This window comes from Oncorhynchus clarkii, chromosome 27 (genome assembly GCF_045791955.1).
Source record: "Oncorhynchus clarkii lewisi isolate Uvic-CL-2024 chromosome 27, UVic_Ocla_1.0, whole genome shotgun sequence".
NCBI lineage: Eukaryota > Metazoa > Chordata > Actinopteri > Salmoniformes > Salmonidae > Oncorhynchus > Oncorhynchus clarkii.
Window position 1 is genome coordinate 12,799,180 of NC_092173.1, and position 26,720 is coordinate 12,825,899.

The window sequence follows — 26,720 nt, forward strand, 5'->3', positions numbered from 1 at the left end:
AAAACTCATCCCAAAACAGCAACCTGCTACATAATATTGCCCCTTCTTGTGTTCTCCCCCCAATGTCTTTATAGCTTGGTTCCAAATCTGTTTGTGCCATCTTACCAACTCCAATGACCATAGGAGATGGCAAAGTTTTACAAACAGATCTGGGTCCAGGCTAATGTTTCTACTCTACTCCGCCTCCCCTAGAGCTGACATTTAATAAAGACCACACACGAAGTGAAAGGGTTGGCAACATGTTTATTGTAAATTATTTCAAATGAACGAATCAAAAAAACAGGAGATATGATTTGACTTTCTGGTTGTGGAAAATAAAATAAGTTTAAATAACAAAAATAGGTACTCCAGTCCTGTATGCAATGGTAGGTTTACAGGGGTGAAATATGAAAATAACCAATTCTCTTTGCAATGATTGAATTTAACATTCAAAAGACTGCTGATTATGTCATGGCGATGAATTCACAGATACTGTTCACATGAAGGCCTGTCGAGGGATCGACTGTTAACCATCACTCGACTTCCCATGTTTTGTTAAATGGGCTACACACACACACAGATAATGTAAGACATGTTTCTGATAATCCTTGTTCCCTTTGGGGGGGAGGGGGGGGGGGGGGGGGTTAGTCAAGGCCTGTTTCTCATGGCTTGAAAAACAAAAAAGGTTCTGACAACGTTAAAGATACATCATGATAAAACGTCTGACTGTCAAAGGTAAGATGAGGTGATTGAAAATTCCCTTATGATTGAAAACCGTTTGAGATTGGTGAAAGACAACCAATGAACCAACAAGCTCACTCATGATGACATCTTTACCTACACATTAGAATAGGCTGACAAAGGACAAGAACCATGAGGCCAAGAGCCTTCAGCAACACTGCTGACAAACAAAGTCAGGTGGGACCTAACCTAGGTTGTGTTCATTTAGGCACCAAACGCAAGAAAACAGACAAACAGGTAGATGCTCATTTTCTTTATCCATTGCAAAAAAGTTTTCCGCTGTGTGCTGTGATGAACACGACCCTGGTGTTCCAGACAACGTTAAATTCTGTAACGTTGCATAAGCTATTAGATGTAGACTCCGCAGCAAGCTACCAAACAGACTGACATGAAAAGCAGCCAGCTTCCTAGTACCACTGAAGACAAAGAACAAGGTGCCGTAACACACCAACACATTTTTTTGCAGTGTTAAAAAAACAAACATACATTCAAACAAAATGTACTCATAAAAAAATATACAGTTAAATACAGGACATGCATGTCGGGAATATATGACGAACCAAAGACAAAACTTCTGACAGCAAATAGTTCCACAAGCCAAAAAAAATATATCTGAAACATGGTTAACCCTGTACTATACACGTTCCCTTCTTGTTGTTGATCCAAGATCAAGTTTCTAGGCAACTGTTTACACACCGTCGTTCCTACGGGTTGACTGATAAAATGATAAAGAACGGTGCGACTATGTGGACTAATGCTGTGTTCATAACCAAGTGGGAAGGTGGTAGAATTAGGTAGTATTATTTCCTACAACCAAAAACAACTTTGGGACATTAGATCGGTGGTCACTCACCAGAAATTAGACTTTTCTGACCTGCATCCTTTATAAGCATTTCACTGGACCTGCTGTAACATCTGCGAATCTGTGTGTGCGACAAATAAAAACTTTGACATTATACCACATATGACTGGGGGGAAAAAATCCACTTGAACGACCCTCCAACTCGTAAATACACTGAACAAAAATATAAACGCAACATGTAAAGTCTTGGTCCCATGTTTCATGAGCTGAAATAAAAGATCCCAGATATTTCCCATATGCACAAAAAGCTTGTCTCTAAAATGTTGTTTATACTTTTCTTTACATCCCTGTTAGTGAGTGTTTCTCCTTTGCCAAGATAATCCATTCACCTGACAGGTGTGGCATTTCAAGAAGCGGATTAAACAGCATGATGATTACACAGGTGCACTTTGTGCTGGGGACAATAAAAAGCCACTCTAAAATGTTCCGTTTTATCACACAACACAATGCCACAGAGCGTGCAATCTGCATGCTGACTGCAGGAATGACCCCTAGAGCTGTTGCCAGATAATTTAATGTTAATTTCTCTACCAAAATGTTGTTGTCGAGAATTTGGCAGTACATCCAATCGGCCTCACGACCGCAGACCACGTGTAAGGACGTGCTCAGGACCTCCACACCCGGCTTCTTCACCTGCGGGATGGTCTGAGACAAGACACCCAGACAGTTGATGAAACAGTGGGTTTGCACAACTAAGACTTTCTGCACAAACGGTCAGAAATCATCTCATGGAAGCTCATCTGCGTGCTCTTCATTCTCACCAGGGTCTTGACTTGACTGCACTTTGACATCAAATGCTCATCTTCCAAGGCCACTGGCACACTGGAGAAGTGTGCTTTTCATGGATTGAATCCTGGTATTCAACTGTACCGGGAAGATGGTAGACCATGTGTATGGTGTCGTGTGGGTGAGTGGTTTGCTGATATAAATGTGTGCCACAGGTGGGGGTGGGGTTTTGGTATGGGCAGGCATAAGCTACGGACAGCGAACACAATTGCATTTTATCAATGGGAATTTTAATGCAGAGGTACTGTGACGAGATCCTGAGGCCCATTGTCGTGCCATTCATCCGCTGCCATCACCTTATGTTTCAGCATCATAATGCACGGCCCCATGTCGCAAGGATCTGTACACACTTCCTGGAAGCTGAAAATGTCCCAGTTCTTCCATGGCCTGCATACTCACCAGACATGTCACCCATTGAGCATGTTTGGGATGCTCTGGAACGACATGTACGACAGCGTGTTCCAGTTCCCGCCAATATCCAGCAACTTCGCACAGCCATTGAAGAGAAGTGGGGCAACATTCCACAGGCCACAATCAACAGCCTGATCAACTCTATGTGAAGGAGAATTGTCGCACTGCATGAGGCAAATGGTGGTCCCACAAGATACGGACTGGTTTTCTGATCCACGCAACTACCTTTTTAAAAAAAAAAGGTATCTGTGATCAACAGATGCATATTTGTATTCCCAGTCATGTGAAATCCATAAATTAGGGCCTAATGAATTCATTTCAATTGACTGATTTCCTTATATGAACTGTAACTCAGGAAAATCTTTGAAATTGTTGCATCTTGCATTTATGTTTTTGTTCAGTGTACTAGTGGGAAACTCGTTTATCATCCCTGAGCTTTGACTACTAGTTAATGTGGGCCAGTGATGCAGTGATGACTATCTAAGGGGCTAGATCGGCAAGTGAAGGGGATTGTCTATCTTGTTGTGATTTATGGTGATTGATATGCAGTGACATCACTACATGGTGAAGCGGTTGTCACAGACTACTGACCACGGTCCCTCTGCATTTCCAGAGAACATTAGAACATTACTCAATCAAATCGTCTACATCGTTAAAAGGAGGAACAATGCATTTACCAAAATGTACATGAACTAAATATATCCTGCATTTCTCTCCATTTTCAAAAAGTCTGTATTCAAAATACATTTATACACTTTTTTTTACCAAGTCGATCCTACGAAATTTTCATCTTTGGTGTAAGAAAAATAGCTATTAAAATCTACAGGCTATAAACGTCATCGTACAGGAATGGAAACGAGAACGTAAACGAGATCATTTAACTGATCAATGTGGGGGGGTTTACTGATACCACGTATCTAAAATGATGCCATCTGGAATATTCCAAATATGTAAAGTGCTTGGGCATTATTCCCTAACCCGAGGATGGATGTGAGAGACTTTTACACATACATCCATTAAGAAAAATAAGGCAGATCGGTTTCATCCACTTAACTGTACTCTGAAACACCTGCATTTGTTCAAAGCACAAAATATAGAGGTGGGTAGAGGAGGAGGAAGGAGAGAAAAATTCCCTTTTATAGAAAATGAGATAAACAAAATCAGCTTGCTGTTTAGTTGTAAACAGACGTCAAACAGTGAAGCCCCAAGAGATTGAGAGCTTCATCTTGATGGTTGATGATCGAAAACATTGAGTGTATAAAAGGGATTATTTTAGCAGCCTATTCACACACACACACCAACTAATGATGTTGTCTGGTCTTCACCGAACTGTAGAAAAAGGGGAGATTTCAATGAAATGATTGAGTTTTGTTGTGCAAATCAAGTAGAAGACGAGAGCAAGCACATTCTCCTCTGATTAGGGCAGTGGTGTGTGAGAACGAGAGAGGGATGGAGACAGGCGGGGAAAGATAATTTTTAAAAACAACTAAGGGTCTCCTCTTCTGAACCAATGAGAGCTTCTGGTCAGGGTCAGGTGACAATTCTAACTTCCTCTATTGGACGGTCCGTCCAGTCACACGGTGGTGGACGGGGAAGGGGGTGCAGAGCACAACCTTGGGGGTAATGCGTTCTTGGTATTCACGGAGGCAGGCAGCGTTCTCAGTACCAATCCCGACGGTGCCACCCTGGGGCTCCAGTGTTGAACTCAGGCCAGACAGACCCACCTAGACTGGTTAGGATGTCTTCCCAACTATCGGATTCTCTCTAGAAAGACACAGAAAAGCAAAGAGGATAAATATTTACGTGGCTGTCTACGCATGTGTGTATCCATGTGTGCATGTGAAAAAGTGTCCGTGTATACACATATGTATGTGTGTATTTGAGAGTGCGTGCGTGTACTTACTGGCTGCCGTACTGCGCGGTGCCGCTGCGAGTGTCGTGCTCTCTCTGCAGCTCCTCCAGGATGTGTGTGATCTGCTGCACTGTGTGGAATGTCTCCTTGGGGTCCTGGATGGTGAACAGGGAGTAGTCGTCCTGCTCCCTCGGAGGTCCCTGGTACACAGCGATGCTGGCACACGCATCTGATCACAGGAGACAGATACATGAGGTCATCATCACAGGCTATCACACCAAGCTACTGTTGCCAGATTCCCGAAAAAGGGCCAAACTGAGCCAAGCCAATCCGAGCTGTACTAGCCTGATTAGTCATACACAATAGTTGCAGGAACAGAGCTGGAAAGGACAATGTGAAAATAAAATATCTGAGCCAGCAGGGTACGTACGGTTCAAGAGAAAATGGCTCATGCAATAAGCCACTATAGAAATAATCTATTGTGATAAGAATATGTTTTATATTCATTTGTGTGAGAGTTGGGCGATTGACTGGTAGAATCCCACTTGCCTTCCATCTTCTGCAGCTTGGAGTAGCTGGAGGTGAGGAGGGAGAAGATTCTCTCCGTCTCGCGATCACAGTCGATGTCCAGCTGCAGGTTAGCCAGCAAGGTACTGGGAGAGAAGACAGGGTCATGTTCATTAGGCACCAAATGGAAGAAAACAGAAAACCTGGGATTATCCAATAACGCGTGCTGGAATTGTCCAATTTCGCTACGTGCTCCCTATTGAATAAGACTCAGGTGTCTGATACAAGTAGGCAGTGATTCTGATACGGTCAATTTCTTTGAGGAAGCAGCCTCTATCTTCTAGGAACTTGTGTTGATCTGAGAGGGAAGGATAGCATCAGTACACAAAATATGGCAAATTCCAAGATAGAACTATGAACCATATAAAAATGTTCTATGCTCAACTCTTTTTAAAGTTCTATAAACTAATATTTGGGTGCTGTAGCCCAGGAGTAATCAGACTTACTATCCGCAGTTACAAGATGTATTTTTAGCCATCACAATGAATTGACTGAAATTAAATCAAATGAACCATACAGCCATCTATACAAACCTACCCGATCTACACAAGCACCTAGGGTAGAGGTCACCAATTACATTCATTCCTTGAGCGGACGGTCGGGGGCCGGAACATAGTTATAAATCATTTGTACACGTGTCCCAAGAATAATCTCAAACATTGATTAAATTCAGAAACGTTCACATACAGTGAGCTCCAAAAGTATTGGGACAGTGACAATTTTGTTGTTGTTTTTGTAAATAAATCCAAAGTGTTGGAGAACAGAACAGACTGTCAGCTTTCATTTGAGGGTATTTTCATCCATGTTGGGTGAACCGTTTAGAAATTACAACCATTTCTGTACATAGTCCAGTCCAGTCCCCCCCCCCACCCCTCCACATTAATGTATGATGTTCTTATTTACAATAAAACAAACAGCAAATGCATCCAACAAATGTTTACAGTCACAAGCTTGATGTAGTCATTGTGTGGTATGACTATGAGACCAAAGACTTACATTTTTACTACTTTAATACACATAAGGGAACTTGGCCCAATACTTTTTGTTTCCCTAAAAATGGGGAGACTATATACACAAAGTGCTGTAATTTCTAAACTCTTCACCCACTATGGATGAAAATACCCTCAAATGAAAGCCGACAGTCTAACCTCATATAGCCATTTCAAATCCAAAGTGCTGGAGTACAGAGACAAAACAACAACAATGTGTCACTGTCTCAGTACGTTTGGAGCTCACTGTATGTCCCTCTATTTATGTGTGGTGATACTTGGCGAACAGATTTATTACATTAAAAATAACAGAGGTAATTTCCTGGTGATTTTTATAAAATGTTATTGGGGAACACTGACCTAGGGACTAGTAGAGGTTAATTTGAGATTCAGGGGTGAGTACTCACGGTGTGCAGGGCTTGCAGCCCGGCTGGTTGTCGCTCAGGCTCCTACAGCAGAGCCAGGCCCCCGCCACGTGGGCCGAGGGGTGGAAGGTGCCCAGGCGGTCCGGGTTACAGCGGCTCACTTGGCTCAGCACCTCCACCCACTCACTGGCCTCCACGCAGTTCCCCGCCTGCACGTACAGTGGCTTCTCACTGTGGAGCACCTGGAACATCTAAAAAGGGGAGAGGAGAGAGGGGTTGTCAATAACACACAAACAAAATATCTGACAGGCTGTCAATATGGTGCAAATGAATTGCCCTTTGCGGACAATTACGATTTTCTTTTGAGTAACACACTCATAGTCCTCATGTTTCTGTTCAAATTCAATGCGGAAACTCAAAGGACTTCCCTCACAACTTACACAGAACCAACAGAGTTTTTCCTCATATTTTGACCTGACCAGGAAACACTATAGGCTAATGCAAGGGCCCAGAGGTTAACTGTGCTTGACCGTTTACTGGTCAGGTAGGTGGCCAGGGTAAACTCCTGGCTCTAAACAGACCACATCAGACAAAGACAGTCCTGCTTACATTTTTGCGGTTAAACGCACTTTCGTACAGTTTCTCCACAGCCCGGATATTCTTCACTGGGATAATGCAGAGTGCTTCTTTCCCTTGGAAAACAGAAATAAAAAGAAAATGTTCAATATACTCACACACACAAAATGTCTACATTGGACTCTTACCCTTATGTGCACCCTTAGCACTCATGTCTTGGTCAAACTGCATCACTAGGAGGAACATTGAGGTCTTACACCATCTGACCCTTGACTACGAGAAGACGTGCAGCATTACATTTCACACCAACTCTTCCAACAAAAATAGAGAACAGTCTTTAAACTCGATAGACAACCATTTCCATCGCTGTGTCTGACAATAGCCGGGCCAAAACACACAAAACATATACAGTTATAAAAGCAGTCTCAGTATCAGCTCCTGCCATTGGTCTCTCTTCAGTCTCCACCTATCAGCTCACACTCCTTCCCTTTATCTAGCTGATAGAGTGAAGTGTCTGATCCACTGATGATAATTCACTGCACACACGCACACATTCCCTCCCCCGTCCTTCTCTCTCCCTTGCATACGTGAATCCAGGTGCTTTGGGTATGTGATGAATGTTGCTATCCCAATCTCTCATTTAAGAGGGAGCTCCTTTCTCTGCATTTCCAGGCTGAGGCACCCCCTGGCCCCACCTCTCATACCTCCAGCGCCATCTGATTCTCTGCATATCTTCTGCCTTCCAGTTCAGTCTCACACACACTTAGCACAGTTAAATAAAAAAATATATGTCTAGCCAACCAGATACAGATCTTAACATTCTGATCGATGGTTCTCGTCACAATTTTACTGAAACCTCCTGCCAATATTATGAGAAAAACATGGGAGAATAATCAGACACACTACTAGTCTGAAAGTGAACCCAGACACACACTTTAGCCTAGGGGGACACACAGACAGCGTGCGCCCCAAATGGCACCCTCATCCCTACATAGTGCACACTACTTTTGACCAGAGCCCTCTAGAATTGGTTGCCATTTGAGATGTAGTCCTAGTGGTTAGTTCCATCTGCAGGGATCATAATGATAAATGTGCATACTAAACCATCATAATCCCTTGACACCGACCCCCGTCCTTCTCCATTCCATTAGAAATTGAAACCCATACTCAAGTTACGAGTCACATTAAACACTTACAGCAACAGGAGACTTCGTTCACAACCTCCAAAAAGCCTTTCAAACCTTTTTGGCACTGACTATTACAAAGCCCTGAAAACAGCACCACCAGAGCCCAAGTGCTTCCTGATGTCATGGTGGTTCAGCTGCACCTCCCAAACCCTGTTTTTGTCACTGTCTAACGTTCTTGGTAGCCGACGTGAGCAAGACCTTTAAACAACATTCACAAAGCCGTGGGGCCAGCTGGATTACCAGGACGTGTACTCAACACATGCACGGACCAACTGGTAAGTGCCTTCACTGACATTTTCAACCTCTCCCTGACTGAGTCTGTAATATCCACGTTTCAAGCAGACCACCATAGTCCCTGTGCCCAAGAAAGCAAAGGTAACCTGCCTAAATGATTACCGCCCCGTAGCACTCACGTAAGTAGCCATGAAGTGCTTTGAAAAGCTGGTCATGTCTCACATCAACAGCATCCTCCTGGATACCCTAGACACACTCGCACTTCGCATACCGCCCCAACAGATCCACAAAACGTCTGTCACGCTGGTCCTCAACACTGGGGCCCCTCAGGGGTGTGCATTTCGGCCCTCCCTGTTCACGCACGACTGCGTGGCCAAACACGACTCCAACAACATCATTAAGTATGCTGACGACACAACAGTGGTAGGCCTGATTACCGACAACGATGAGACAGCCTATAGGGAGGTCAGAGACCTGGCAGTGTGGTGCCAGGACAACAACCTCTCCCTTAATATGAGCAAGACAAAGGAGCTGATCATGGACTACAGAACAGGCCCCCATTAACAGCTTCAAGTTCCTTGCCGTCCACATCACCAACAAACTAACATGGTCCAAGCACACCAAGATCGTCGTGAATAGGGCACGACAAAACCTAGGAGATTGAAAAGATTTGGCATGGGTCCCCAGATCCTCAAGAATTTCTACAGCTGCACCATCGAGAGCATCCTGACCAGTTGCATCACCGCCAGGTATGGCAACTGCTGGGCATCTGACCGTAAGGCCCTACAGAGGGTAGTGCGTACAGCCCAGTACATCACTGGGGCCAAGCTTCCTACAATCCAGGACCTATATAATAGGCGGTGTCAGAGGAAAGCCCATAAAATTGTCAGAGACTCCAGTCACCCATGTCATAGACTGTTCGCTCTGCCTCCGCACGGAAAGCGGTACCGGAGCGCTAAGTCTAGGACCAAAAGGCTCCTTAACAGCTTCTACCCCCAAGTCATAAGACTGCTGAACAATTAATCAAATGGACATTGGACCATTTCCATTGACACCCACCCCTACATTTGTTCTGTACACTGCTGATACTCACTGTTTATGATCTATGCATAGTCACTTCACCCCTACCTACATGAACAAATTACCTCTAACCTGTACCCCTTCTATATAGCCTCGTTATTGTTATTGTCTTACTTTATTTTGAAAAATATTTTCTTAACTCTTCTTGAACTGCACTGTTGTATTTGTTGTATTCATCGCATGTGACTAATAAAGTTTGATTCGATTTAGAGTGAACAACAGATTTTTACCTTGTCAGCTTGCTGGATCGAATCCCCAAGCTGAAAAGGTACAAATCTGTCGTTCTGCACCTGAACAAGGCAGTTGGCCTACCGGGGAACAGTAGGTTGTCATTGTAAATAAGAATTTGTTCTTAACTGACTTGCCTAGTTAAATAAAAGGTTAAAAAAAAAGTGTGACACCAACCAAGAGGCCCCATCTATCTGCCTGTTCTGCTGTAGGAGAACCAGCACTTTAGTGGCAGAGCACAGCTCCAGAGACCACTCAAAACACACCCAAATGTAATGTGCATGCATGTTCATGTTTAACATCTAAGTCATGTGATTGTGGAGGAATGAGTGAGAAGTATGTTGTGGGAGTATAGAATACAAATCTACAATCTCCCAAACCTACACACCCAATGCTAAATATGATAAATTAACATCAGGAAGTTGGCTCCTTCACCAAATATGTACTTTGATATGATTAAATACACGTTTAAATTGCAGTTGTTCGCATGCCCTGTGTTTTTTATCAAACCATGGGTTTCAAGTGCATCCCGGTTCAATGAAAAACAGCTACCTCCCTACGGAATTCAAGATGGATGCACACGCTGACAGCGGGTTTTCCCACTTTCCAATAAAAACAAAATAAATAGATAATTAAATGTGTCCAGACTGACTGTTGACATGGCGGTGAAGGAGTTGGTAGCTTGTAAGCAGTTGGGAGCACACTCAGGAGACCAGGACCCGACTAAAAAGATTGGATCTAGAGCGGTTTCTTTCTTCAAAGAATTCATGTGAGTTTACATAGCTCCAATACTTGAGAAAGAGTGAGACAAGGAGTAGAAGGAGTGGCTGGAGCTTTAGGGCCCATTGCCCTGAGTCGAGGCCGGGATTTACATAAACAATGTTTCAAAGAACACCGACAGACACACAAACAAGCAAACAGTACCGTTCACAAACATACAGTTGCAAGCACAGATACACACGTGTAGGAAGGCCCAATCCCCAACATCACTTTTATGCAGTAGCAGTGGGTAAAACCTCTGGGAACTATTGATTTAGAACCACAGAGAGTTACCGCAAGTTGCAAAGTAAACAGAAGCTGCCTCTATTCTAGCACCATTTCAACACCATCAAACCACCTCTGCTTAGTCTAATACAGTGACAACTAAAAGATACCAAAAACAATTTAGCTGTCAATGGTTTTGATTTCTGTGTGCGCGTTCGTGCAAGTAGAAAAACATGTTAACTCATTACTTGTAGAGACACGCCAAATGTTATCCTCCTCCGTTTCAAGTTGATGAAACGGTCTATCACTCTGTGATCCAGTACACGATTTTATTTTTTTTGTCCTAGGTTACCTGGCTAAAATGCTTGCTCGCTAGCCTAAATTCCATTCATGGTCAATGTTAGCTAGTTAACATTAGCTAGGATCTAGCTACATATTGAACTTCCATCCTCTTAGGCCAGGGGCACAACAATGTATGAATTAATGGTTGGATCAGAATCCCTGTTATACAGAGAAATAAGTATGGTACAAGTCCAAATCCCTATCTATAAGGCTAATTTAGGAAAGGGTACAATTTTAGCTAGCTAGCCACTTTTTTCTTTTTTAATCAAGGGAGGCCAAATGCTTGCTGGCTCCCCTTGGATTCAATGATACGGACAGCAACAATGCCATACTCATTTGGACCAGACAGCATCAGATAGATGGCCTACACGTAGAGAGGGGCATGGTTTCGCTCGCTTGGATGCGTTCTCTTGTGAGATACATTCAGTCTCTTGCGAATTGATGGGAAATTATGAAACCGAGACCAAGGGTACATTATTATTATTTAAAAAAAAATATTGGTACATTTTTCTTGGTCAAAAGCCTGGCTTTGCAACCATTAATACATGCCACTGCTTTTATCAACATGAAACAGGCAGGGAGCAGGTCTCTAACCCTCAACCTTCTAGCCTGAAATCGACTGTGCCGCATGCTCAAGTGACAGTCAATATCCGCGCTTATAAACCCAGGGTTGTTACACTACTCCCTCCTTTGAAAGAGCGCGTCCTCGCGCTAGCTTGCAACTCTACGTCTTATAGGAACGTGCTCATTGACCAAGCACACGCACTGTCGTGGATGCAAGGTCTGATCACTTCTGACACCAATGTAATGAAACAGCAGGGAGTAGGTCTCAAACCTTCGACCTTCTTGACCGAAGTCACTATGTAAAAGGTTGTCTTCTCACAAATCTCCAGCCTCCTTGTACTTTTTGGAGAAATGTCCTCTGGTCTGATGAAACAAAAATAGAACTGTTTGGCCATAATGACCATCGTTATGTTTGGAGGAAAAAGGAGGAGGCTTGCAAACCGAAGAACATCATCCCAACCGTGAAGCACGGGGGTGGAAGCATCATGTTGTGGGGGTGCTTTGCTGCAGGAGGGACTGGTGCACTTCACAAAATAGATGGCATCATGAGGGAGAAAATGATGTGAATATGTTGAAGCAACATCTCAAGACATCAGTCAGGAAGATAAAGCTTGGTCGCAAATGAGTCTTCCAAAATGGACAATGACCCCAAGCATACTTCCAAAGTTGTGGCAAAATGGCTTAAGGCCAACAAAGTCAAGGTTTTGGAGTGGCCATCACAAAGCCCTGACCACAATCCTATAGAAAATTTGTGGGCAAAACTGAAAAACCGTGTGTGAGCAAGGAGGCCTACAAACCTGACTCAGTTACACCAGCTCTCTCCCTCTCTACTATTATTCTGACATTTCAAATTCTTAAAATAAAGTGGTGATCCTAACTGACCTAAGACAGGGAATTTTTATTAGGATTAAATGTCAGGAATTGTGAAAAACTGAGTATAAATGTATTTGGCTAAGTTGTATGTAAACTTCTGACTTCAACTGTAGTCATTTATGGTGACGTGAGGTAGAAGGGGCGTTGTACAAAACAAAGTAATCAGGGATTGGATTTAACCAATTTGAGTATCAAAGCCAATGACGAATTTTGAAACTGTCGCTTTACCCACATGTGTTCTGGCTCTGGCCCAACCCATCGGTTTCTGGACCAATCAGACAGCCCAAATGTGACTCTGTAGGTGCTGTTGTGGTGATGTCATGTAGTACGATGATGTGATTGGAAGTTAACGCAACAGTCAGATTCTGTTATATAGATATCTATATGGGAGTTTATAAAATGGTGGGTTTGAGAGCCAGGTATGCCCTAGGTGGACTCTCAATAGCAAGGCTATGCTCACTGAGTCTATACATAGTCAAGCTTTTCTTCATTTTGGGTTTGTCACAGTGGTCAGGTAAGGCCAAATAGCATTCTAGTTCCTAGCATTCTACTTGACACGTTGGAAATAATATATTTTTATTTTTTCATGATTTGGTTGGGTCTAATTGTGTTGCTGTCCTGAAGCTCTGTGGGGTCTGTTTGTGTTTGTGAAAAGAGCACCAGGACCATCTTGCTGTAGGTGACGGCTTTGTTAGTGCAGGTGATAACTTGTAACCTAAGCTTTAGCCTTGTATCTGAATCAATCATTTTCCAATATCATTCAAACTTGCATTTAGTACTCAACTTTGTTATTGAATCATTTCAACCACACCGCTCACACGTGTAAACAATTGTCTGAGTAGCCTAGCACTAAGTCCCCTCCTTATTGGGCATCAGGAAGATACAAACCCACATGGATGCTTGAAAGACAAACAGGGAGAGGTTAAATTTAACTTACTAAAAAACTAACTAGATTTCCCTTTTAAATGTGTGGATTAATCAGAGTAACGAAACATACAATTTTGTAGGACTCCGGGTCAAAATTATACACAGAACAAGGTAAAAAGAGGCCCATATGCATGTCAGGGAAAATAACAACCCAATGTTAATTTGCCAAGACCAACTAACTAGATGTTGCTAAATATCCATGAGTGTTGTCTGAGTGTTGTCTGTTTAAGCTGCCAGTTGAGGACTTGAGGCATTCGTTTCTCAAACTAGACACTCTAATGTACTTGTCCTCCTGCTCAGTTGTGCACCAGGGCCTCCCACTCCTCTTTCTATTCTGGCTAGAGCCAGTTTGCGCTGTTATGTGAAGGGAGTAGTACACAGCGTTGTACCAGATATTCAGTTTCTTGGCAATTTCTCGCATGGAATAGCCTTCATTTCTCAGAACAAGAATAGACTGACGAGTTTCAGACAAAAGTGCTTTGTTCCTGGCCATTTTGAGCCTGTAATCGAAGTCACAAATGCTGATGCTCCAGAACCTCAACTAGTCCAAAGGAGGCCTGTTTTATTGCTTCTTTAAATCAGCACAACAGTTTTTAGCTGTGTTAACATAATTGCAAAAGGGTTTTCTAATGACCTATTAGCCTTTTAAAATTATAAACTTGGATTAGCTAACAACATGCCATTGGAACATAGGAGTGATGGTTGCTGATAATTGGTCTCTGTGCACCAATGTAGATATTCCATAAAAAATAAAAAAATCAGCCATTTCCAGCTACAATAGTCATTTACAACATTAACAATGTCTACACTGTATTTTTGATGTTATTTTAAATGGTAAAAAAAAGAAGTGCTTTTCTTTCAAAAAATGACATTTCTAAGTGACCCCAAAATATGTATGTATGTATGTATGTATGTATGTATGCATGCATGCATGTACACACACACGTAAACATGTCTAAACCTGTTTTCACTTTGAAATTATGGGGTATGGTGTGTAGATTGATGAGGAAATTTGTTTGTATACATTTTAGAATAAGGCTATAACGTAACAAAATGTGGAAGAAGTCTGAATACTTCCCGAATGCACTGTATATAAAATCCATTATGAATATTACCTCACCACACACACCTCCTCAGCCCTCTGACACACACACCCAAATCGACAGAGCAGAGTGGATGAGGGAACAGTTTTGGTAGAGTGTGCCAGGAAACTGGGAGCAGCAGTAACTGAACGAAAAGGTTGGATTTGGCTGGGGCCCGTTCCAAGCAATTTACGTAACGGATTGAAAAATCATTTGACATCTACACAATAATTAGAGGGGGAAAAAAAAAAGTGTTACACAAGACCTTCAGTTCATTGCATTTGCAATGTCCAGGCTATCATACCATGTAAAGTATGGCCTGAACCATGTGGTTGCTATTCACTTTCATAGGACCAAGAGATCAGAAAGGTATGACAAAGTCCAAGCAGATCACAAGACTCGACTTGAACATGGTTTGGCTTTGCAGTCCCAACTTGACAGATCCAAAGGAGGCAATCTGTACTTGACTTGGACTGGAGGTATACTACTCAAATCATAGGCAAATGCTAATTATTTTGCCTAATAATGATATTGGCAGAAGAATCTCTCAGAAGGAATTGTAGGCAATTGTTTTGAAAAACCTGTAAAAGCCATTCCTGAAACCTAGTCTTAAATTACAACAAACAACGCAGCCAACACAGATGTCTTGTATATGATCCTCAATTAAATTGAGGTGGACATACTCGGTATACAAATCCCGAAAGAAAGAAATTCTCCCTCCAATACATTTTTATAGAAAGTTATCAAAAATAGACAGGTATTTTCCTTTCCATGGTAGCAAGATCTTGTCTATTTTTGGAAAAATAACCCTGATTAGCTATTTAGTCATATCACAGTTTACCTATTTTCTTCTCTCACCTCTCACTAAAGGCATCAGTTATACTTAAATCCAAACTGGTTCTCTAGTAAATTGGTAGGAATGTCTCATCCTATGTTCAAGAAGGGCCTTTTTCCCTTTATTCAGATTACACCTGCTCACTTTCGGTTGTTTGAAAAGGAAATCATCTCCAAAATATAGTTATTTTTTAAACAAGCCTTAGAAAGTTGGTTGCAATTTCAGTCATAAATAGGACTGTTGGAGTTGTCACACATGCGGCTAACAAAGACATATGGAAATGCCTGCTCTACCTAAAATTACAACCAACTAATTGCAGCATTACCACAAAACTGGAAGAGGCAAGTAGAAGGGGAAAAAAACAAGGAACTTGTATGTCGGCCCTGTATTACAGAATATAAATGGTTAAAGAAAAGTGTGATAAATATAAATACCATTTTCATTTAAGGACCAAAAAACGGACAGCTGTGCCATATACATTGAAAAATAGTTGGGAAGAGATTTTCTATGTACCCATTCCATGGCACATGGTTTATGAATTGATACGCAAAATAATGTTGGCTTCAAAACTTTGAATGTTATATATATGGGGGTACAATCTTCCCAGCTCTGCAGATTTTGCTGTGAGGAGGCAGTCATTAGATAATTTATTTTGGCATTGTCCATATGTAGCTCGTTTTTGGTCACAGGTCCAGGAATGGCTGAAGAATTGCAACATTTGCCTAGAACTAACGCTGCAGATAGCAATACAGGGTGATTTGAAAAGCCATAGTCAATCAATCAATAATATATTTATTTTAGCAAAAATGTTTGTTTTTTAAATTACAATCTGTAAAAGCTATGAGAATAGAAAGGTTCAGTACTTTTGTAAAGCTTCACAGCACAGTTTAAAAAGATATGGCAAATAGAATTCCAAAATGGATGGTGTTAAGAGATGGATGTGCTTCTACACCTGCATTGCTTGCTGTTTGGGGTTTTAGGCTGGGTTTCTGTACAGCACTTTGAGATATCAGCTGATGTACGAAGGGCTATATAAATAAATTTGATTTGATTTGATTTGGATGGGAGGGGTTGAAGGGAGCTGAAGGGTGGGACTAATAACAAGATAACCAATGTAAAACATATGGGGTCTGTAAAATGTATACAGGTTTAGAAATTGTGAAATAGCACAGTTACAAATCAAACTGGATGGACATCAGAAATAGAGGAAGGACTAAAAACAAACTAAATATAACTATTGTAAAATAGATTGTCTGTAAAATGTGTATAAGATGTATAAACTGAAGGTAGAAGCCTAAGTGTTATTGTTAATTAGTTTACTCCAATTGGGGGAAGGGTGGTAGGGTCTGTGGGGAATAATAAATGTATATTCTTTAAAAAGTATGTATATAGGTATGTATATATGTATGCATACATGTATGTATATGGATATATATTTACCCCCCAAAAATATATGGGGGATTGGAAATGATGCAGACATTTACAATGATGGAAGCAACAATCTTTCAGCAAAATTAAGCTGATCCACCCCTTAAATACTTACCAAAAAAAATGAATTAAATAAAAATTGAGGTGGTCTCAATGACTCGCCTTTTTATGGTTACATTAGGGGTAATGATTATTCTAATAAATAGATATATTTATGTGGATAGTCTAGTGAAAATGTAAACTGGCTTATTCATTTTGTTTAGGGATTTACTGGATACAATGTTGTAGTGTAGCTTATTGTAGGCTATTTGGAATATGAAACTAGACTAGGCCTATTACATTTATTGCAGATCTCCATCCCCGAACCTAATCCATCAAATTAGGTCTGATTACTAGGCTTTATTGCAACATGTCTTGTTGTCATTGGTGACAAAGCAGAGAACTAGATATTTGTTTCGTCCTCGCTCAAGTCCTCGGATTGGCTCAGCTCCAACTTCAGACGGTCGGGTCAAAAACCACAATGTGCCAACTTGAAGCCTATTTTTGGATAGTTTTTCAAACCAGTATACTTTGACCTCAAATTGTGTTCATGGTACTCAAAATGCGTGCAGGTTGTTAGGTCTGGTGTGTGTGATACTGCTATGGCAGCAGCCCCCAGCGTCTCATAGCCGCCCTCTCTTCAAGGACTACAGGAGCCTGGCAGAGAAACCAGGAGCCTAGTGTATGTGTGTGTGTGTGTATATGGCTGTGCTCCACTGAGGCAAGGAGTAGAGTACTGGGCGCTGCCAAGTGGGCCTCACTATAATGACCAGGGTTCTCCCCTCTCCCTCCTTCTCTTCTGCCCCTCTCTGGCTCTCTCCCTCATTATAATGAACAGGGCTCCTTCTGCATTCCTCCCCCTCTCTGTGGGAGGCCAGTGGCCCGTGGATAGACACCTGTGGATAGCTCCATATATTCACCATCTCCCCTGGGAGATTAAATCTAAGAGCCTTGTCCCACACGCCCACAGTGTTACATGTCTGGAAAATCCACTGTTTTACAACACCTGGCTAACCTGGCCCATAGAGAGATCTGGTCCAACACTGCCCCCTATGGGGGGGGGGGCTCAGTAGTTGTGGTGTGTGTGTGGTTGGTGTATGTGTGGGAGTGTGTGTGCGCATGTCTCACCTCTGTGCTTGTGGTAGGAGAGCTCCCTGTTGGTCACTCTGAGCCACCTCTTCTTGAAGTTCCTCTTGCCGATGCGTTTCCTTCCCTGGGCCCGCTTCTGTATCTCCCTGTAGCAAAATAAATAGTGACTTGATATTGGCACAGTAAGTTTAACTTCACAGCTAACAACCAATATTTATGTGTAGCTTTCTTTATGAACCAGAAAATCAACCAATCAATATACAGGACTGTTTATTAGAGTTAGTTTGCTAGCTAAGTTAATGATCCCGCTTAACGACAAACCCCTCTGGTCAGGACAAACTCCTGGCCCTAGTTATGACACCAAACTTTTAAAATTAAGTTTAAAGATTTAGTCCTGGACTAAAAATAACTTTCAGTCCAGGAAAAAGGACACATTATCTTTACTCCACTAGCTATAATCAATAACTGGATGTGAGCCACTCACCCCTCTTTGAGAACCACAGAGTCTTCCACCCCGCTGGACTCCTTACTGACGTTGGAGGAGATCTCATCTAGGAACTACACACACACACACACACACACACACAGCTAAATCAGCAATACATACAAAACTAACATGGAAAAGAGATTTACCAACATGAGGTTGGTAAAATCTTGAGTTTGACACATGGCCTACAAAATCAAAATGTAATAGGAAGGTCGCTTCACAACCAAAAACTCACCTTTTTTACTTTTTCAATACATTTGTCTTCTTGGAATGATTTGAAGAAATCATACATGTAGGATTCTTTAAAACTAGACTAAAGACAAAACAGTCACAAAGTGTTAGTTTTGTTCAGAGCGGACCAACAGACACAACCCACTGGGCAAAAACATGTTAAATCAACGTTGTGTCCACGTTACTTCAACCCCCAAAAATCTATGATGACGTTGAATCAACATGGAAAACTAATTGGATTTGCAAAAATTCATCAACGTAAAAGGCAATGTATTTTTTTCACCCAACTTTTAAACCTAAATCCAATGACTTAGTGAAATGTTTTGTTGATTTCACGTTGAATTCATGTTAGTTGACAACTCAACCAAATGTAAATCAAATTTAGACGTTGAACTGACGTCTGTGCCCAGTGGGAATTAAATGATTGATAGACATGTTGACTGACTGATATACACAAGGGAAGATTGATAAGCATGTTGGAGAGGCTGATAGGAGACATTCATACATACCAGTTTGTTTTTGGACAGGCTCCCCCAGCTCCCCAGAGTCTGGATGGTCTTGGAGATGAGAGTGAGTGTTCGGGAGACCTCAAGGTCCTGACAGAGGAGTGTACAAAGCACGGTCAAATACCAGGGTCATGTTCATTAGGAACCAAACTGAATCAAATTAAACTGAAACAGGGAGGGATTACGTATTGTTAATTACGAACACAAATGTTCATGTTCCATTGCAATTTTTTTTATTTTTTTTTTAAAAAATGTTCTCTGTTGCATGCCCTTATGAATACAACCCAGTTTATATCACAACAGCACAGCAGCAGGGCACCCCTGCTAAATTATTATAGGGGAAACACTTGACACAATAGAGTCTCCTGTGTACAGTCGTGGCCAAAAAGTTGAGAATGACACAAATATGAATTTTCACAAAGTCTGCTGCCTCAGTGTCTTTAGATATTTTTTGTCAGATGTTACTATGGAATACTGAAGTATAATTAAAAGCATTTCATAAGTGTCAAAGGCTTTTATTGACAATTACATGAGGTTGATGCAAAGAGTCAATATTTGCAGTGTTGACCCTTCTTTTTCAAGACCTCCACAATCCGCCCTGGCATGCTGTCCATTAACTTCTGGGCCACATCCTGACTGATGGCAGCCCATTCTTGCATAATCAATGCTTGGAGTTTGACGGAATTTGTGGGTTTTTGTTTGTTCCACCCGCCTCTTGAGGATTAACCACAAGTTCTAAATGGGATTAAGGTCTGGGGAGTTTCCTGGCCATGGACCCAAAATATCGATGTTTTATTCCCCGAGCCACTTCGTTATCACTTTAGCCTTATGGCAAGGTGCTCCATCATGCTGGAAAAGGCATAGTTCGTCACCAAACTGTTCCTGGATGGTTGGGAGAAGTTGCTCTCGGAGGATGTGTTCATACCATTCTTTATTCATGGCTGTGTTCTTAGGCAAAATTGTGAGTGAGCCCACTCCCTTGGCTGAGAAGCAACCCCACACATGAATGGTCTCAGGATGCTTTACTGTTGGCATGACACAGGACTGATTGGTAGTGCTCACCTTGTCTTCTTCTGCTGCCATTCCTGAGCAAGCGCTGTACTGGTGGTGCCCCGATCCCGCAGCTGTATCAACTTTAGGAGCCGGTCCTGGAGCTTGCTCGACTTTCTTGGGCGCCCTGAAGCCTTCACAACAATTGAACCGCTCTCCTTGAAGTTCTTAATGATCCGATAAATGGTTGATTTAGGTGCAATCTTACTAGCAGTAATATCCTTGCCTGTGAAGCCCTTTTTGTGCAAAGCAATGATGACGACACGTGTTTCCTTGCAGGTAACCATATTTGACAGAGGAAGAACAATGATTCCAAGCACCACCCTCCGTTTAAAGCTTCCAGTCTGTTATTGGAACTCAATCAGCATGACAGAGTGATTTCCAGCCTTGTCCTTGTCAACACTCACACCTGTGTTAACGAGAGAGTCACTGACATGATGTCAGCCAGTCCTTTTGTGGCAGGGCTGAAATGCAGTGGAAATGTTTTTTTGGGGGATTCAGTTCATTTGCATGGCAAAGAGGGACTTTGCAATTAATTGCAATTCATCTGATCACTCTTCATAACATTCTGGAGTATATGCAAATTGCCATCATACAAACTGAGGCAGCAGACTTTGAATATTAATATGTGTCATTCTCAACTTTTTGGCCACGACTGTACACATTCTCTAGAAAACTGTAAAAACAGTCAGCTCATGTGAATATGCATCAAAACATTATTGGAATCTAATCCAGTTTATCAAATCAAATCATGGGGGACCCTCATTTTTGTTCTAACCCAGTAAGAACACTCCTAACTCAATAAATCAAGGGTTTGATGATATAACAGTGTGCTCTCCCTGAGGGTCCCCGGGAATCCATTCAGAACCATCTAATCTACCCTTCCAAATATGTCATTTGAGGTTCAATCATTATTAAGCATTTTTATCTTGTTTAGCTTTTGAAGGCATCTTATTTTTGGAACATTTATTTTACTAAACATAAAAATGGTTTGACAAACATAGGAAGTTTGGAGTAGCCTACACACCATTCCATCATTGGAACATCCTCAAATTTGGGAAATGTACATGCAACAGGTATGGCATGATGTAGGCCTATAGTGAATGTACATTCACGTTTAAAGCCACTGCTACTTTGTTCTGCTGTGCTAAATGGGTTCTTTGCATGCTTTTTAGTCAGCCCTGGTTTCCATATAGTTTCAGCCTGCCACAGAATTCTACCGGTTACGAAAGGGTCCAACCGCTCCCTTCAGCTCCATCTGTGGAGGAGCTTCTGGGAATTAAAAAAAAAAAATTTTTATTTCACCTTTATTTAACCAGGTAGGCTAGTTGAGAACAAGTTCTCATTTGCAACTGCGACCTGGCCAAGATAAGGCATAGCAGTGTGAACAGACAACAGAGTTACACATGGAGTAAACAATTAACAAGTCAATAACACAGTAGAAAAAAGGGGAGTCTATATATACATTGTGTGCAAAAGGCATGAGAAGGTAGGCAAATAATTACAATTATGCAGATTAACACTGGAGTGATAAATGATCAGATGGTTATGTACAGGTAGAGATATTGGTGTGCAAAAGAGCAGAAAAAATAAATAAATAAAAACAGTATGGGGATGAGGTAGGTGAAAATGGGTGGGCTATTTACCAATAGACTATGTACAGCTGCAGCGATCGGTTAGCTGCTCAGATAGCGGATGTTTGAAGTTGGTGAGGGAGATAAAAGTCTCCAACTTCAGCGATTTTTGCAATTCGTTCCAGTCACAGGCAGCAGAGAACTGAAACGAAAGGCGGCCAAATGAGGTGTTGGCTTTAGGGATGATCAGTGAGATACACCTGCTGGAGCGCGTGCTACGGATGGGTGTTGCCATCGTAACCAGTGAACTGAGATAAGGCGGAGCTTTACCTAGCATGGACTTGTAGATGACCTGGAGCCAGTGGGTCTGGCGACGAATATGTAGCGAGGGCCAGCCGACTAGAGCATACAAGTCGCAGTGGTGGGTGGTATAAGGTGCTTTAGTGACAAAACGGATGGCACTGTGATAAACTGCATCCAGTTTGCTGAGTAGAGTGTTGGAAGCAATTTTGTAGATGACATCGCCGAAGTCGAGGATCGGTAGGATAGTCAGTTTTACTAGGGTAAGTTTGGCGGCGTGAGTGAAGGAGGCTTTGTTGCGGAATAGAAAGCCGACTCTTGATTTGATTTTCGATTGGAGATGTTTGATATGGGTCTGGAAGGAGAGTTTAGAGTCTAGCCAGACACCTAGGTACTTATAGATGTCCACATATTCAAGGTCGGAACCATCCAGGGTGGTGATGCTGGTCAGGCGTGCGGGTGCAGGCAGCGAACGGTTGAAAAGCATGCATTTGGTTTTACTAGCATTTAAGAGCAGTTGGAGGCCACGGAAGGAGTGCTGTATGGCATTGAAGCTCGTTTGGAGGTTAGATAGCACAGTGTCCAAGGACGGGCCGGAAGTATATAGAATGGTGTCGTCTGCGTAGAGGTGGATCAGGGAATCGCCCGCAGCATGAGAAACATCATTGATATATACAGAGAAAAGAGTCGGCCCGAGAATTGAACCCTGTGGCACCCCCATAGAGACTGCCAGAGGACCGGACAGCATGCCCTCCGATTTGACACACTGAACTCTGTCTGCAAAGTAATTGGTGAACCAGGCAAGGCAGTCATCCGAAAAACCGAGGCTACTGAGTCTGCCGATAAGAATACGGTGATTGACAGAGTCGAAAGCCTTGGCAAGGTCTATGAAGACGGCTGCACAGTACTGTCTTTTATCGATGGCGGTTATGATATCATTTAGTACCTTGAGCGTGGCTGAGGTACACCCGTGACCGGCTCGGAAACCAGATTGCACAGCGGAGAAGGTACGGTGGGATTCGAGATGGTCAGTGACCTGTTTGTTGACTTGGCTTTTGAAGACCTTAGATAGGCAGGGCAGGATGGATATAGGTCTGTAACAGTTTGGGTCCAGGGTGTCGCCCCCTTTGAAGAGGGGGATGACTGCGGCAGCTTTCCAATCCTTGGGGATCTCAGACGATATGAAAGAGAGGTTGAACAGGCTGGTAATAGGGGTTGCGACAATGGCGGCGGATAGTTTCAGGAATAGAGGGTCCAGATTGTCAAGCCCAGCTGATTTGATTTGATTGAATGATAGAAGGCAAATCTCCATCTCCTCAGGGGTCTAATAGTCTCCAGCATCAACAACGCATCATAAGCAACCACTGGCTGGCAGATCAGAGGAGTACCACACACACACACACGCAACTCTAGTTTTCATACCAGTATACTTTGACCTCAAATTGTGTGCATGGTACTCAAAATGCATGCAGGTTGTTAGGTCTGGTGTGTGTGATACTGCTATGGCAGCAGCCCCCAGCGTCTCATAGCCACCCTCTCTTCAAGAACTACAGGAGCCTGGCAGAGAAACCAGGAGCCTAGCCTGTGTGTGTGTGTGTGTGTGTATATATATGGCTGTGCTCCACTGAGGCAAGGAGTAGAGTACTGGACGCTGCCAAGTGGGCCTCACTATAATGACCAGGGTTCTCCCCTCTCCCTCCTTCTCTTCTGCCCCCCTCTGGCTCCCTCCCTCATTATAATGAGCAGGGCTCCTTCTGCATTCCTCCCCCTCTCTGTGGGAGGCCAGTGGCCCGTGGATAGACACCTGTGGATAGCTCCATATATTCACCATCTCCCCTGGGAGATTAAATCTAAGAGCCTTGTCCCACACGCCCACAGTGTTACATGTCTGGAAAATCCACTGTTTTACAACACCTGGCTAACCTGGCCCATAGAGAGATCTGGTCCAACACTGCCCCCTATGGGGGGGGCTCAGTGGTTGTTGTATGTGTGCAACCACTGGCTGGCAGATTAGAGGAGAGTAGTAACACACCTCTGGCCCCTCACCGCACCTTCCTAAATCCATGATATATGCTCTAGGCCTTCTTTTCAAGGACCAATGAACATGTACTTCCGCAGTAATATTCACAGACTCTTACCATTTAAAATGGTATGAAATGCTTTGAGCGATGCTCATATTTAACCACATATCCCTCCAGAAAGCTAGGGGATGGGTTTACTGCAGTAATCTAAGTGAAACGATTGTCCTGTGGTTTTGAAAAAACAAATAGGCCTATGACCTGTAGGACCCAATTCTAACATTTAGGCTACAGTACAGGTACATTTACTAATAAATGACACGGTAAAATGCTAATTAGGCCAACACAGTAATATCATAGGCTACATGGGATTCATTAGAACAACTTGGCTAACAATTCAGTTTGATAGTAGGCTAGGCCTAGAGCAACTTTATAATCAAACAGTTGACTAGTGTTTCGTGCTTGGTTTAGTCATTGTCGGTAGCCTAGCCTACTTTACTTGGGAGCTACTTGGTCGTTCAAAAGTGTTCCTGGATGTCAATGTTTGTTTTTCCATTGTAGCTTCTGGTAACTGCTGGTGCGATTTGTTCATGGAAGAGTTTAAGTGGTCCCGTGTGGCTCAGTTGGTAGAGCATGGCACTTGCAATGCCAGGGTTATGGGTTCAATTCCCACAGGGGACCAGTATGAACTAAATATGAAAAAATATGCATTAACTAGTGTTTGTGTACTCACTACATTAAGAGTGTCTGCTAAATGAGTAGAATGTACATTATTTGGGATGTCCTTTTAAAAAAGAAATCAGTTGAACATTTTAAACCAAAATGCATGAAAATGTAATTATGTTGACACCATCTTAAAATATAACTGATGCGCGCCACTGCACTAAAGGGAGATTAAGAGCAAGCAGTGGCTGTGCACTCATGACTCTCATTCGAGGGCACTGCTCGCTTGGTTTGCTACAAATATATGTTATAACTTGTCACTGATTTTAAACAGATTTTGGCAATAAAGCTCTTTTTCAACTTACCTAGTCAGACAAACTCATGGATACCATTTGTATGTCTCTGTGTGCAGTTTGAAGTATGTTTGTGAGTAAATGCTTACTAGCACAAAATCTAGCTGTTCCAAAGACTTCCAGTCATTGTGCTAATGCTAGTTAGCAATTGCGCTAAGGCTAGTTAGCAACTTCTGCATGTTGAGACAAAATTGGTATCCATGAGATAAGACTCTGGGTAAGTAGAAAAAGCACTTAGCGCAAGATTTTGTCAATTATCTGAAAAGCAGGTCTCAGAATAAATATTTAGTAAAAAAAATATATTTTCTAATCATATTTCTGGGAGTGGTGTTAATGATTTAGCAGCAGTGAGGTCCCGCTTCTAAATTAATATTTTTTTTTTTATACCTTTATTTAACTAGGCAAGTCAGTTAAGAACAAATTCTTATTTACAATGACGGCCTACACCAGCCAAACCGGGACGACGCTGGGCCAATTGTGCACCGCCCTATGGGACTCCCAATCACGTCCGGTTGTGATACAGCCTGGATTCGAACCTGGGTGTCTGTAGTGACGCCTCAAGCACTGAGATGCAGTGCCTTACACCACTGCGCCACTTCTAAGTGAACACTAAAGTGCAAACACTTGGGATACCTCCTATGTGACACAAATGTAAAAAACATAGGCATATGGGCGTACTCACAGGATGGTGTGGGCGGAGCTGGAAGGTGTGTGGCGAGAGAACGGCAACGGCGAAGAAGCGCAGGAACACGAAGCTGCTGACTGCTGAATACTGGACGTGAGGATCATCTACAGGGGAGAGGAGGAAGTGAGAGAAGGAGGAGGGGGGGGGGGTGTAGAGGACAGATTAGGGGACAGGAGAAGCACAAATAAAAATAAAGCTTTGCTACCTGTCCTTATCCATTGACTGCTCACAAGGTGAGAAAACTAGGATGTCATTTTTTTTATTTGGTGAACTATCCCATTAATCAAATCTATCAATCAAATGTATTTATAAAGCCCTTTTTACATGAGCCGATGTCACAAAGTGCTGTACAGAAACTCAGCCTAAAACCCCAAACAGCAAGCAATGCAGATACACCCATTGACACCAGACAGGCTAACAACTGGGACAGGCCCAGTTCCAGACTGATCTCCAGTTCCAGACTGTTCCCTGGACCTTATTGACTCACCTAGTGGATTTGAAAGGACTGGATTGGGATTGGCGTAAGCAAAGACCCTATATCAGGGTTGATACCCATCCACTACTTTCAAATCAACAAAGGGTACAATAATTGATTTGGGACTGTGCATTGCTGTCCACAGTACACACACTTTTACAAACACACACAGACATACACAGGTCATGCTCCTCCTACCATTAAAAAGGTGCCAATTCATATGAGCATAGCGGTTTATGAGAACATGGCTCATACAAAGTTCCAATACTACACATTAACAGGACCTTCTCACAGATAGAGTAGCTTCTACTTGAAGGGCCTCTGTCATACATACTATGAGACAATCTCCTGCACTTTA

General features: G+C 42.5%; 1 protein-coding gene and 1 non-coding gene across 3 annotated transcripts in view; one reads left to right on the forward strand and one right to left on the reverse strand.

Annotated features, from left to right (window-relative positions):
* Positions 1-226: 226 nt before the first annotated feature.
* Positions 227-26,720, reverse strand: part of LOC139386340 (ras GTPase-activating protein 2-like) — a 50,344-nt gene continuing 23,850 nt past the window's right edge. Inside the window, exons 15-24 of one of the 2 annotated variants that reach the window (XM_071131873.1) lie at positions 25,885-25,991; positions 19,248-19,334; positions 18,743-18,820; positions 18,505-18,578; positions 18,060-18,166; positions 7,162-7,244; positions 6,595-6,803; positions 5,181-5,284; positions 4,683-4,860; positions 227-4,543 (exon numbers count right to left, since the gene is read on the reverse strand). In XM_071131873.1, coding sequence (XP_070987974.1) covers positions 4,513-4,543; positions 4,683-4,860; positions 5,181-5,284; positions 6,595-6,803; positions 7,162-7,244; positions 18,060-18,166; positions 18,505-18,578; positions 18,743-18,820; positions 19,248-19,334; positions 25,885-25,991 — 1,058 coding nt within the window. In that variant the 3' untranslated portion in view covers positions 227-4,512. The remainder of the gene's footprint in view (positions 4,544-4,682; positions 4,861-5,180; positions 5,285-6,594; positions 6,804-7,161; positions 7,245-18,059; positions 18,167-18,504; positions 18,579-18,742; positions 18,821-19,247; positions 19,335-25,884; positions 25,992-26,720) is intronic. The other variant, XM_071131874.1, reaches the window with a different exon arrangement.
* On the forward strand, positions 24,793-24,868 carry trnaa-ugc (transfer RNA alanine (anticodon UGC)). The gene has a single exon. It is a non-coding gene; the product is annotated as a tRNA-Ala (tRNA).